The sequence below is a fragment of the Brachyistius frenatus genome, unplaced genomic scaffold (genome assembly GCF_029030835.1).
Source record: "Brachyistius frenatus isolate BFR_SWC_R1_liver_20210118 unplaced genomic scaffold, ASM2903083v1 Contig_60, whole genome shotgun sequence".
NCBI classification, from domain to species: domain Eukaryota; kingdom Metazoa; phylum Chordata; class Actinopteri; family Embiotocidae; genus Brachyistius; species Brachyistius frenatus.
Genome location: NW_027210659.1, coordinates 1,849,287 through 1,863,825, shown reverse-complemented (window position 1 = coordinate 1,863,825; position 14,539 = coordinate 1,849,287). Strand labels below are relative to the sequence as shown.

Sequence of the window (14,539 nt, the reverse complement as noted above, 5' to 3'; positions counted from 1 at the left end):
GGTCGAGCCACTCTCTCTCTCTCTCTCTCTCTCTCTCTCTCTCTCTCTCTCTCTCTCTCTCTCTCTCTCTCTCTCTCTATATATATATATATAAATAAGTACATGGAAAATAATTTCCCGACACACTTCATCTGTCTTTGTTTGAGCTTGTCTGACCAGAGAGTCTGGGGATCTCCTGGGGACATACAGCATAGTACAGCAGCACATGACATTATAATCGGGGGCAAGTCCACCAGGAGCTTTATTGCCAAATAATACAATCAATTAAACTAAACAAAAAGCAAGTATGACTTTTGAAATATGTGCAGTCAGTTGTTTTCTTTGTTCCAGTTAAAACCTTGGCAGCAGCAGCAGCAGCACACTGTTTGAAGTGTAATTGATGTATTGACTTCCCAGGGAGACTTGTTAGTGGAGTGTGTCAGCGGTCTATTTTACTTGTGAATTAATGCTCAAGCTTCAGTATCTTGAAACATTTTTTTTCTGATATTTGTAATGCTCTTTTGATGGCGGATACTGTGTAAGCTGTTCTGAGCGTGTGCGACCGGAAAGTTGGATCACAATCATTCATATGCTGACAGTGCATTAAAAAACTACAGCATTAGTTTTAGTTTTATTTAGTTTGAAGATATACCTTGGATCACACATACATCAGTACAATCGTTCATTTTTGAGGAACTATACATGCAGTGGATGCAGCTCGTCTGTATGGTAGTAGTTAGTTGGTAGTTAGTTGTTGTTTAATAATGACATCAAGGCCGTCAGATGGTCGTTGTTGGTTGTTTTCTCCGACAAGAGTGTTGTTATGTTGTGTTTATAGTTACTTGGAAAGACATTGAACGAAAGTTGTGCAGCATGAATGTATGGTTGATAATGTGCAGAAACTGCTTGAACTATTGCATAACTATGGCTTAATCACAGTGTTCAGTCCACGGTTTGAAGCTGCCCTGCAAGGCAGAGTGGGTCTTAGCTGATCCTTAGCAGGTGAACATATTAAAGTGGTCTCTGTGTTGATTAGCTAGAAAGTCCAAAACATCCCCCAAATTACTATCGATGAATGGCAACTGTACAGCCCTATTTAGTCATGTACTTTTCGTAAGATTTCAGTTTTGAAATTCAACTGAGTTCTATCATTTCTTTTGAAGCTTTAGTAAAAACAATGAGCATTTTGCAACAAGGAGCCCAAATACTTCACAGAGTAATCATAAAGGGTGCCGTGTAAATAAAGAAGAGGGAAAAACTGTGCCCACAAACAGTCATAAACATCAAAGAGGGCGTAAGAAGCTTCTCATTTGTATTCAGTATTGTTGTGTAGTCAAAGTAGAAAATCAAAAACGTGTTCTCTGCAGAAACTCCTGAGCTCCTCTGCTGTCAGAATTAGTTCGAATGCAAATTTGGAGATGGGGTCTGTGGGTTTACACTTTTCTAAAGTGTAGAAATATGGGTTCAATAAGTTTCTTTCCACCTGCAGATCCGCTGGAAGTACATGATTGTGGATGAAGGTCACCGCATGAAGAACCACCACTGCAAGTTGACCCAGGTGTTGAACACCCATTATGTGGCCCCCCGGCGCCTCCTCCTCACCGGTACTCCACTGCAGAACAAGCTGCCCGAGCTGTGGGCCCTGCTCAACTTCCTCCTGCCCACCATCTTCAAGAGCTGCAGCACCTTCGAACAGTGGTTCAACGCACCCTTCGCCATGACAGGAGAGAGGGTAACCGCCTGGAGTCTTAAATCCTGATCAGCTGCAGGGTCATTATGTTGGTCAACTAGTTTCAGCACATTTTATTAGCGAATTTTATTATGCTGCTTTGGTTTTGTCTTGTTTATACTGAACACCATAACCACACCAACAACAAAGCATCCAAGATTATGCTTTGTTGTTAGTAATTAGATTCAACAGCTTTTTATGGTTGATGAATTTCATAAAAAATCAGAGAAGACCAAAGTAATGTGTATTTCTTCAGAAAAAAAATCTAAAGATACATTAACAAAAAACAACAATTGATGTTCCCCATCACAAAAAAACAGCTTGAAGCTCTTTGTCCCTTTTTCATTTATTTACTTGGAGATTTAGTTGCAAATTTATAGGTTTAAAATAACTAATTTTTCTGATCTTGTCTGTACCGTTCATCATCGAAGAAGGTTTCCACAAATTGGTCTGTCTTCAAATCACTTCTCCCTCTGACTTTTTCCTTCCCAGTAGTTGCAACGGTCATTTCTCCTGAAAAGGAAGCAAATGAAAGTTATTTAAGTCATTAAATTAAGTCAGTCCATTGGTATAACAAAGCCCATTTACAGGCATAAGAGGTTTATTTTACGCACCCAATTAACACCTGGAAAGTATTCTGAATATGAATGAATGTCATTATGATTTACCACAGGGAAATTTTCTCTCCCCGGAGGAAAGTTAAAGAGAAGGTCGTTTATGAATTAGCATACTTATTGGTGAGTCAGGCTCTTTTTGTTTTGTTTTTTTGGTACAAGTACCAAATGGAACTTGTGACACAGCGCTGCCCTCTTTGTATGCGGATCACTATGTTGAGTTGTCCACCATCAGATGGCATCAGAGGTGGAGGAAACGTATGGACCCAATTTGCTGTAAACAAAAAAGATAAATGCTTTTTTTCAGACCACAAGTCAAACAGCTGAAGAAACGAGAACAAAACAAAACCTCAAAGCCTTCACAGCTCCAGCTAGCCAGTTTCTTCAAATTACACTGTTTTGCAAGTTTACAAATGTGTTTCTGGTTGAACTCCGACTAATAATTCTCTTTTAAAAGAAAAATACAAACAAATATCAAGTGTTGGAACTTTGGAAAGTGGTAGATGAGCAGCAAGCTTCCATAACCAAAAAATTCAATGGAAATGAACACTCTTTACGCTCCATTGTTGTTTCTCTGCCTTTCTACAGTGGCCCTGAGGGTCAAAACGCAGCGGCAGTTGATTGGTTGTCTGGCTGGACAGGTGTTATGTGAACTGTTGTCGTGTTTTCTGAGAATCCGTCGGAGGAGCCAACCAGAAGTCAGTCGACTCGACTGGTGGGAATCTCAGTTGCCCTTCGGCCCCTGTGGGCTCGATGGAGAAGGACAATAATGCCTGCATGTTTTTATGTTGTGGAAGTGTGTGGGACATCTCTGAAACTTTAGTCAGAATGAATGAAGCCCCATCTTTTAATCCGGTACCTATTTCTTCTTGATACGTCCATGATTAAGGCATAGTCACAAACTGTTGATCCATCTCTAATGTATCCTGTTTGTGTCCGGGGGTTAAGCTGCAGTCAGCAACATGTCAACTGCTTCAACCATCTGCCTTGTCGGCAGAACATAACAGTCTGCGAGGGATGATCACATGTTCTTTCTGACTTGTTTAGGTCGACCTAAATGAGGAGGAGACCATCCTCATTATCCGCCGTCTGCATAAAGTGCTCCGCCCTTTCCTGCTACGCAGACTGAAGAAAGAGGTGGAGTCTCAGCTGCCCGAGAAGGTGGGATTAAAACCAAACTTTTTCTACTTTGATTTGATGTAGCATATTTATATTTGCTGCACGATTTGCTTCGCAGAAAACTTTTACTGTTTCTTATTGAAATCACTACGTTACAAATCAGCATTGACAGCTACGAAACAGGGAAAATGATGTAATGCACGTGTGTGTGTCTGTTATCTAGCGTATTTCAAGGTCACATACCGCCAATTTAAATGCAAGTATGTTTATATTCACTTTGGGGCAGGACACTCTTAATGTGGCACCACCTTTGCTGATTTTGAAAACAACTTCGCTTTAGGAAGTAATTGAAGCTATTTTTTTTTAGCTGTCAATGTTAATTAAGGACATGAGACCATCATGTCAGAGCTGTGCAGTCATCTGAAATATATGCGCTGCTTTCTCATGACGATCATATAATATCTGTGGCCCAGGTGTACATGTATTGAATGTTTTTGCAGTCTTCAAAAAAGCAGTCTTCTTTAGAGGTTACACGCTGGAATAAAAGTACTTTTTGTCCCATATTTTACACTTTTTGAAGTTTTAATGTCAATGAAAAGATTAAGTTCCATTAAAAAAAAAAAAAAAAAATCTCAGTATAGTTTTATATCTCTCTAAAGCTTCTCCCTGGAGCTCTTCTAAGGCTGTTGATTGATATTGAACCTCTTTTTTGATTGGCTGATTCCTTTCCACAGTAGGTGACACATGCTCAGACTGACTGCAGGTTTGCTGAAGACTTGTAGCTTGCTAGCTCTGTGATTAAATGAATGCTTGGGGCTTTCTTCTACCTAAAGGTTTGGACAATTGACGTCCTGAGTGTCATGAATCTGAAAGTGTAAATGTAACAGGCTGAATATGGGCAGGTCAGATTTCAGTTTTTGTGTCAGTTTTGACACTTTCAGAGTATTTTGTAGCACCATGACCTGCTTTGTAACCTAAGAAGAACTGAAATCTGAGTTTATACAATGTGGGACTCGAATTTCATCTGACAATGGCGACATCATCTTAACTGAATGGATACAAACAGGAAATTGTACTTAGCCTTCTTGTGAGCTTTCATATTCTTCAGAACATTAATTTATTCAGAAGATGTAAAGTTTGTGAAGGACGCGACTTTGTACCTGAGAGACTCACCTTCGAGACTTTTTTTGTACTTTTACTGGAAGGACAAATAGTGTAACTTCCTTTTCCTCACTTCTCTTGCCTTTGGTTTTCTTTTTCACATTTTTTTTTCTAAAGGTGTCAGCAATGATGTGACTGTGACTATAAAGAATGTTTTGTCAGCTCGAACATCCTCACTGTTGAAAGGACACCACATGCTGCCACTAAGGATTTGTTTTTATTGTCATTCACACAGGTGGAGTATGTCATAAAATGTGACATGTCTGCCATCCAAAAGGTTCTGTACCGCCACATGCAGAAAGGCATCCTCCTCACTGATGGCTCGGAGAAAGACAAAAAGGTAAACATGACCAAGACCCCTGTGGTTTCACTGTCTGTCTTTGTTTTAGCAGGTTGTGTCGTGCTGTCAAACGGAGCCATTTGATATTTTCCTGTTGTCTACTCTTTAACATCAGAAACTCTGTTGTATAACTGTAGTTCTTCTCTGCTTTTGCAGAGCATCATGTTGTGTTTGCTAAATAGTATGTTGTGGATTTCATTTTAACTTCTGATGCTACATTATAGCTTTTAGCATCACTTACGTGAGTGCATCAGAATGTCTGTTACCGGAGGAAAAGCAGCAATACACTGCTCCAAAATCTCAAAAGTTTAAAGCAGCCCTCAAAGTGTTTATATCATGTTATTACGCTACCTGCCAATACTTCCTGATGAAACGAAGTCGGTTGAATATGCAGCAAAGAGTTATTTTTTATCATATCAATGTGAAAACAGTGTGATAGTGTGAATGAGGTTGCTCGTCATGATTAACGTACAGGGATTGAATTCACAGCTGTGTCATTCGATACTTGTCGGTTGTTGTGATTAACTTACAGAGTCTGCTGGTCCTCTCGGCTTTATGGTGCTTCAGAACGTCTTTCAGTTTTGTTGTTTAGCTGTCCAGTCCACGACCTTACTGTTTGGATTCACTCATTTCTGGCAGCGTTAATCAGGCAGCAAATAAAGCTGTAAAACCCCAGTGTACGCCATCTGATCATCACCTCAGAGCTGACAGACACAGTTAGCGACTACCTGGTGAAAACACACAAGTAATTAGAAGCTAAAGATATATTTCCCTCAGAAATAGGTAGAGACCAAAAACAGAGCTAAAAGATGTGAATACTGGTCTTACTGTATTTTGCAATTTTTTTTGCAATTATGACTCAAAGTGAGTGACAGTGTTGCTCCTTAAGGAAGATATTATTTACATCTGAATGTGGATTACTTATACATCCAGTTCATCATATACACGTAAAGGGTGATGATAGTTTCAAATTATGGTCACAGCTTGTTTTCATTATCCACAAAAAAGAAAATCAACCATCGGATGTTTACATTAACATCAAGACGAGAGACACTGTTTTGATCGGGAATTTCTTTCAAATGTCTTTTATCTGTGTAATAATTATTTCCAGGGCAAAGGAGGAGCGAAGACCTTGATGAACACCATCATGCAGCTGAAGAAGATCTGCAACCATCCTTACATGTTCCAGCACATTGAGGTGAGTGCTGAATTATTAATTGATATTATTTTCTACACACGCATGTTTGTCTCATTTACCTAATTAAAAGCTATTTATACATTAATAAATAATCATTGAATCACTGAAACTGAAGGCATTTTAAAACTTCACTTCCTTGCAATTCTTGCATGATATAAGAAATTCATCTCATTCCCAGACCAGAATTTTAACCAAATGATCTGTGCTCATTTACACTCACTAACATTTAGGATCCGTCCTTAGATCCGATGAAGGTTGTCAAACATATGATTCATAGATCACCCAGCTAAAATGTTGCCTGACATCACACTTTTTTTTCTCAAGATTAGTTCAGAATCTGTTCCCAGTAAAGCTACATTTAAAATATTGATTGATTAATGCAATAGCCTCTCCTTATTTAAATCAGTAAATGTTGTCTGACACAGGAATCTTTCGCTGAGCACTTGGGCTATCCAAACGGCATCATCAGTGGGTAAGTAAACAAAAAAGGTTTGTCCTTTACACACCTCATTTTTCTGTATTTAAATCCTCCAACAGTAGTAACCATTAGAAGTGACAGAGTCCTGGTCCAGCATCAGTCTGCTTTTTGTCAATCAAGTAGCAGGATTAAAAAAAATAAAAATGAAAACAACTTTCATGCTTCCATCACTTTCTTTCACTGGAAGCTGATCAAAATTGCTTTAATGAAAGTGTTTATTAATATACAGTCTGTTTCGATAATTGTAATGGCTTTGGAGACATATTTGCCATTATTTTAGCTGTTTTAATTCTAATATTATTCATACAACAGCTTCCACCTAAGGTCCACCCAAGGACTCATGGCTGCTGATATTGTGAAGGCCAATGTGTTTTTCATCTATTAAGAAAAAACTTGCTGTATCTCTGCTTCCAAACTTATGTTAGTGAGTCATAAAAATATGTTGGACTATCGGGAAAAGTGTCACCAGGAAATTACACGCTCAACGATGATCAGATGTTTCAAACTGCTTTTAAATGAAGACGATAAGCGCAGCCTCTGAGGCACCTTCTGATCATGGAATGAAGAAGAGCTCTGTTTATGGCTTTCCTTTATATTTGGAGATTTTTGAATAACTCAAAACATCCACTCATGACGGGCTGGTTTATAGAAATCCGGCTTTTCTCTGAGCTGTTATTTTAAACAAATTACACACATCAAGTCCAACAAATGGATTTGGCAGCCATGTCATTTTATTTGCAACACTGTGCAGTGGCATTGACACGATTTGTCAGTTTGTTTTTCAGTGTCTGTAGAGCTCATTGGAAAAAATATTGGAAAAACCTTGTTCACTTGTGAAAAGCCAGTGTGGCAGTTAATTGCTACATCTCTGCTGTACTTCAGCAATTATTCAGAGCAGCAGTTCACCAAAAACAGAAGGTGTAAAAATTCCTGTTGTAGTCCTTTCGCACTTCATATTTCTGTTGTCGTTCTACTATCATGCTTCAGATTTGGGTTCGAAGCAGTGGACTTTTATTTTTTTTGTTTGACCTGCCACATATAGATCACAATATGTCACACCTGCTTTACAAAATTACAGAAGCAACCAGATGTAATGACAGGAACAAGACATGTGATCTGAGGTCCAAAGACAGCACGACATGATTCAAAAGAACGTGCAGCGTATTAAAAGAACGGGGTTACATTGGTATACGTTTATCTCGGCCTCTCGGGGAGGAAAATAATTGGACGATTTTTGTACTTGAGCTCTCGATCGAATGCTTGAGGCAGGAGGATTTCCACATTCCCACATGATGGTTTTAATACTCACAAAAGTGTGTAATCCAGTAGTGTTTTGAGTTGAGGCAGTTCTGAATCACCACCTTCATACAAGCTCCTGTTTCAAACCTTAAAATGGATGTAGTTTGTCTGTTTTTTTCATTTGAACATTCCTGTGTGATCGTGATATTCTGTAACTTGCTTTAAAATTTAAACCTGTAAAACTTATACATCCAGCCACAAGATGTGTTTGGCCAACTGTAAATGATTTTAGGAATCATTTATTAATTACAATAGTGAACTGTGGTTTGTCTTTTCCATATTGCTTATGGATATCATGAACCCATCGAAGTTAATAAATACACAAATTACATTTCCTCCTGCTTATAAAATGTAACTATGAAATTTGCTCGAGGTTATAAGATTGTGATTTTATGAAGGTGCCAGGAGAGGCAAGACTGATTGAAAATGATTGATTTTGCTCACCATCAGAAATAAGTAGCCTTATTGAAGCTGACTTTTCATTATGTTCTTTCAGGATGGAGGGAAAATAAAAATCACAGAAACAATATAAAGAGGCTGCCGGTGCCATAACTGCTGTAAAATCAGCGTCGTGGCATTAATTATTCTCCAATATACACCGTTAACTGCTGCCAGACCAGAGACCCCGCAGTCGCTGCAATAATTACTCTAGTTAATGATAATCGATGATACACTTTTGGTTTCATTATTTCCACTCAGGCCCGATCTGTATCGAGCTTCTGGGAAGTTTGAGCTCCTAGATCGCATCCTGCCAAAGCTGCACGCCACCAACCACAGAGTCCTGCTGTTCTGCCAGATGACGACTCTCATGACAATCATGGAGGACTACTTCGGCCATCGCAACTTTCAATATCTACGTCTTGACGGTAAGCTGGCCCAAACTGCACATCAGTGAGAGGTGTCCAGAGTTTATCTTATGGATTGATATCGAAGGTGACCTGTGCACATTTAATTTCATGGGAATCAGCTAAAAGAATCCAATTCTCCGAGTTTTGTCTACTTCAGCCTGCCAGTGTTGCAGTGGGGCTTTCTTTATTGACAGCTACGCTTTACTTTTTGAACATGTCAGTATACATTCAAGGGAACTAAGTAATCGTGAATCCATAAGGAACTTGATAACAGGCCAAATTTAAACATGCCTGTTTTGTGGTTAAAGTGCTCTCTGCAAGCTGCTGGCAACGATCCTTTTAAACTCTGTAACCAAAATATGAGCTGCTTCTGTAGTTCAAACAACTCCAGCACAGTGATACATTTTCTCTCATATTGATTGCAAAAAAATATATATATGGTAAATCTAAAAGTATACGGCTTAACTCATAATTAGCAATTACCAAATGGTCAAGGGCCAGATCATACTTTATACCTGAAAAAATGTTTAGACTTAGTTTAGAAAGTGCCACTCTATGTTCTCGATCCGTTATTGTTTAAAGCGCTGTGTAAACATGTCTCAGCAAGACAGAATTCCCATCGCATCCGTCCAGCATGATGCTGGCACTGAGCATCTGAAACGAAAGGCAATCCTATGAGCCACCTCAGTTCACTGCTGAGATGTTATTGATTTATTTCTGGTCTCTTCTCGAAAAACACAATAAAATGTGAAACATGTTAGCAAATTTGTTTCTCACTCGCGTTTACTTTGACTGCTGAGTGTGAGCGACAGATTAAATGTTTTTCCCCAGCAGTGAAACGGGTAGCAGCACTCGGCAAACAAACAGCACAAACAAACAAAGATCTTCCAAGGGAGCTCAATTTTGAAAAAGTCCAGTTACTTGCGTGTCCCTCGTTTTAAAGACCATTACCCCCGAAGACATCTGAACTGAGCGCAGGCCTCACATCGCCCTGCACTCACTCACAGTTTATTGTGTTTTGCTTTTTGGCTGTTGTCCAAAATTTTGAGAGAAGCTTATAAAATGGTGCCCAACCAAAGAAAGAAATTTAAGGAAACAGTGGATGACAATCAGCTTTTACACCGTCTGCACGACACTCATAGAAAGAAACTAAATTATAAGAGTTATCTGTGATGTGCAGCGGTGGACTGTGAACCTCTTGGTTAGAATAATTTAATCAGATGTATACAATTCCATTTTGACCCAGCTTAATTAGGGCCACCACATGCCCTTTGAAGACACCTCTGAAACAGTATAATTGGTCAGAGATGAGACTCGGTATACAGGTGACATTTTTACTTTCTTGAAGATGATACACTCTGGATCAGAAGAAGAAGAAATTCAAGCAGACTGTTCAAAGTAAACTCAATAAACTCTGCATTTAAAGATGTGTTTCTGACGACATATAACCACATAACGAATTGGAACAGAAAGTATTACAGGTTAGAAAAGAAATCTCCAATGTGTGTATTTAATAACCGTTTCTATTACTGTTAACTAAATATTCTTCTGGAGTAATGGCAAAGTGGGGCCCAGCCAACTCAGATAATTGCTTTAAAGCAATTGCTTTAAAAAAAAAAAAAATACTGCATTGTATAAGATGCTAAAATGTAAGAATAAGAGTACAAATCTTTTATGTTTCAGGGACCACCAAGGCTGAGGACCGAGCGTTACTGCTGAAGAAGTTTAATGAGGAAGGATCCCAGTACTTCATCTTCCTTCTCAGTACCAGAGCCGGAGGTCTTGGCCTCAACCTGCAGGCTGCCGACACGGTCGTCATCTTTGACAGTGACTGGAACCCTCACCAGGTACGTCCACCGTTACATTTTCCTATTATAATCCGTACCGATAAAACATGATGAATTATTATAGAAGTGGTCTGTATGTTGTTTGTAGTGATTGCAGTACTTTTGATAGAGTAAACAAAGTGAAACAGATTTGAAGGGATATTTTACTGGATGTATGTCTATTATGTAGGTGGTCAAAGTTAAATTGTGTTTTCTTTACTGAATATCTGCGCTGAGTTTTCGTGCTGGTTCAGGTGGAAGAAAAGTGCCACAGTTGAAAATTGCAGAAAACACACAATACAGGCATATTAGAACTATGGGGTAGGCATGTGGCCCTAAAATAATATCACTGCATTTCAGGGTATTTCTGCATTAAAGATATTCTTGACAATATAACACATTATTGAAAAATATTTAGTGTTATTTATATATTCAGTTAAAAAACAACAACAACATATTACTGTTGTTTTCTATGCATGTGATATTCAGCCTTTTTTCTTCGGAATTTTTGTTATATTATTAAAATGACACTAATATTATTGTGAATGATACAATGGCCCATTCCTAATTACAACACAAGCACAAAGTGAATACTGCCTACAGGTATATGTGTGTTGAGCTCAAAGGTGACTATCAGGGTTGTTGAGGTGCTGGATGAACTGAGCACTGGTGTGTGCTTTTACAATTTGCCTCCTTTTGACACACACACCAGTGGCGACAGAGCTGCCATGCAAGGTGCTCACTGTTGCCCAAGTATATTTTATATATATTCAACCTTTCTGATTCTTTTTGGAAATCATTGGCACTGCATCCTCTGGGCTGAACAAGAGAGGGACCACCCAGCTTGTTATCAGCGCTCATTTCAGAAGTCAGCATCTGTCATGGTACAGGAATGCATTAGTGCACATGGCATGGGTCGCTTGCACATCTGGGAAGGAGCCATGAATGCTGAACAACATATTCAGGTTTTGGAGCAACATGTGCTGCCATCCAGACAACGTCTCTTTCAGGGAAGGCCTCGCTTATTTCAGCAAAACAATGTCCAACCACATTCTGCAGGTATTACAACAGCATGGGTCTCTAGTAGAAGGGTCCGGGTGATAGATTGGACCGCATGCGGTCCACATCTGTCACCTATTGAAAACATTTGGCGCATTATGAAATACAGAATACGACAAAGGGAGACCCTGAAGCAGCTAAAATCGTTTATTCGGCAAGAATGTGACAACATTTCAGTTGACAAACTCCAGCAACCGGTCTCCTCGGTTCCCAAATGTCTAGAGTGTTGTAAAAAGAAAAGGTGATGCAAAACAGCGGTAAACATGACCCTGTCCCAACTTTTTTGAGACGTGTTGCTGCCATCAAATTCAAAATATATATGTATAAATGTATGTATATAACATATGTTATAAAACAATACCATGTATCAATTTAAACACTTGATGTGTTTTCTGTGGTCAATGTGCAATTAAATGTGGGATTATGAGATTATCAAATCATTGCATTTTATTTTTAGCTACATTTTACGCAGCATCCCAACTTTTTCAGAAACAGGGTTGTAAGTTCTGTCTATTTTTTAATAAATCAGTAATCTTCTTGTTGAACTATTTTCATTTCCCTGCTCTGGCAGGATCACTAAATGCTTCCAGTTCCCAAAAGCTCCAGTTCCAGCTTTATGCAAATATGCTGAACTGTCCCCGAGCTGATTTGCTTCACATTAGTACGCTGCTAACTTGAAAAATTGAAGCAACATTTTGGGTCTCTGAAAGTAATTTGTGACAGGCTTTGTAAAAATCCTCCTTCGGGTATGACCAGAACTCATTGGCTCACAATAACAAGAAGTTATGACATAACTAGTAGGTGGAATCCAGCTAAAAGTCGCAGCTTCAGGGTTATGACAAAGCTGATAGATGACGACATGTGATGTGATGTGATGTGATGTGACGCTCGGACTGTGTCAGACCGTCACGTTTAGTTTTTGTTAAGTGTTCAGCACAGTGTGCTGTGAAGTCAGATAAACATGTTGAAGTGATTTTTATTTTCTGCTTCCGCAAACAGAAAAAAATCCAACCATAAATATTTGATGTAAAGCTAAGTGATGTTAACTTTTATAGTGATCATGGCAACGACTTTTTTTTTTTTTTTTTTCATTGGTTGTCAGATAAGCAATATTTACCAGAAGGAACTGGCCGAAGTGTCACCTTAAAAAGTGTCAGACTTACTCGTGGTTAATATTTTATGACGTTTGGACTTTGTTGTCGGTGAAAAGACATAATGCCTATTTCATAATTATGCATCTGAAACGTTTAACTCTTATCTGCTGATCCCAGGACCTCCAGGCTCAGGATCGGGCTCACCGCATCGGTCAGCAGAATGAGGTCCGAGTGCTTCGTCTCTGCAGCGTCAACAGTGTAGAGGAGAAAATCTTGGCAGCTGCCAAATACAAGCTAAACGTGGATCAGAAGGTCATCCAGGCCGGCATGTTTGACCAGAAGTCCTCAGGCCAGGAGCGCCGTGTCTTCCTCCAGGCCATCTTGGAGCACGAGGAGCAGAATGAGGTGAGATCTGGGTTAGTAAATTGTGTGTAATTTGATGTTTTATGACTTATCTTAGAAGTTAAAGCAATTCAGGACCGTTGAGGTATTTGCGACCAACCGTGATTTTTATATAATGAATGTACAAAGTTCTAAATAGATGGTATTCCCTCCAGTTAATGGATCCGTTATGCATTAAAATGGTTTTGATTGAAATATATGAATATCAGTGAGTTATCCATCCTTCACTCATGACATTAGATGGTTTTGTAACACAATGAGCTTTTTGTTTGGTTCTTGATAAAATCTGTACAGCATACTCAACGGATTTGTTTTGAACTGAACATGAGCGGCTGCTGCAACAGTTAAAAATGAGACAGATTATGTTACATCATTATTGTGTTATGGGCGCAACCTTCTGATGTTTTCTCCTTTTTCGTTTTAGGAGGAAGATGAGGTACCTGATGATGAAACTCTTAACCAGATGATAGCCCGCAATGAAGATGAATTTGAGCTCTTCATGGTAAGAAAAGTTCATGTTTTTGTGAGGTCGAATTTGCAGTGAACCTGTTGAAACAACAGGTCTTAGAATATTTATTTAACAAAAGCTGACGGCTGCTTCAAGACTATTTTTCGGGTTCGAAGTTGTCATATGTTGAAGCACCTTCAGATTTGCGAACAACTGTCCTCTTCCACACACTGCTTCTTGCATAAGTCACAAGTGACTGCATTGCCGTGAAAACGGTATTTACACTTCATGTCACTGACAGTGACACAACTCAGCAGTTTTACACCTCACAGCTGTATTTGCCCATCTCTGTGTAAAACGTATGGCACAGTTGTTGTGTCTCTTGGTGCGACTTCTGTTTTGCTAAACATCAAAAGTCCAAATAAAAATGGATAAAGCTTCTCTGGTTCTCAAGTCAACTGGAGAAGCTCAAGTCAAGCAAGCCGTAGGATGTGGTTCTGTGTTAAGAGATCAGAACATAGCTAAAAGGCTGATGCTGTAGCTGGCAGCTACTTTTAAGATACCTAGATGTTGGAGCATTGGCAGCTACAAAAACTGAAATACTATAATTGGTCAGCTTGGATATGCTGTCTGTTTTTTTCTATAAAAACACCTTTAATAAAAACACTGTAACCCCATGAGCCACTGTGATCCCAGGGATCCATTACAGTGACCGAAAGGACGTAAACATGGTGATTACTCAGCACTATTTTCTTCTCCAGATGAGGTGACAGTCACATGGCTTTTATATCTGTTAGTTCAGTTGTATTAGTTCATACGTATCCCACTGTAACTCTACACCACAATGTAGATGAAAGAATGTGAACACGGAAATGTTGAATGTAATTAAACCACATTATGGCCTGATTTTGTGTGATGCATCCAACGTGTAACGCAGTGATGATA

At 39.1% G+C, this 14,539-nt stretch overlaps 1 protein-coding gene and 1 long non-coding RNA gene across 5 annotated transcripts in view; one reads left to right on the top strand and one right to left on the bottom strand.

Annotated features, from left to right (window-relative positions):
- The window catches only part of LOC138625223 (uncharacterized), a 417,346-nt gene that overhangs the window by 215,038 nt on the left and 187,769 nt on the right, over positions 1-14,539 (bottom strand). The gene's annotated exons all lie outside the window — the stretch shown is intronic.
- Positions 1-14,539, top strand: part of smarca2 (SWI/SNF related BAF chromatin remodeling complex subunit ATPase 2) — a 57,448-nt gene that overhangs the window by 24,533 nt on the left and 18,376 nt on the right. For all 4 annotated transcript variants that reach the window (XM_069705980.1, XM_069705977.1, XM_069705979.1 and 1 more), the window contains 9 exons: positions 1,469-1,711; positions 3,370-3,483; positions 4,838-4,942; positions 6,054-6,140; positions 6,566-6,612; positions 8,617-8,783; positions 10,449-10,612; positions 12,922-13,149; positions 13,571-13,648. In XM_069705980.1, coding sequence (XP_069562081.1) covers positions 1,469-1,711; positions 3,370-3,483; positions 4,838-4,942; positions 6,054-6,140; positions 6,566-6,612; positions 8,617-8,783; positions 10,449-10,612; positions 12,922-13,149; positions 13,571-13,648 — 1,233 coding nt within the window. The remainder of the gene's footprint in view (positions 1-1,468; positions 1,712-3,369; positions 3,484-4,837; positions 4,943-6,053; positions 6,141-6,565; positions 6,613-8,616; positions 8,784-10,448; positions 10,613-12,921; positions 13,150-13,570; positions 13,649-14,539) is intronic.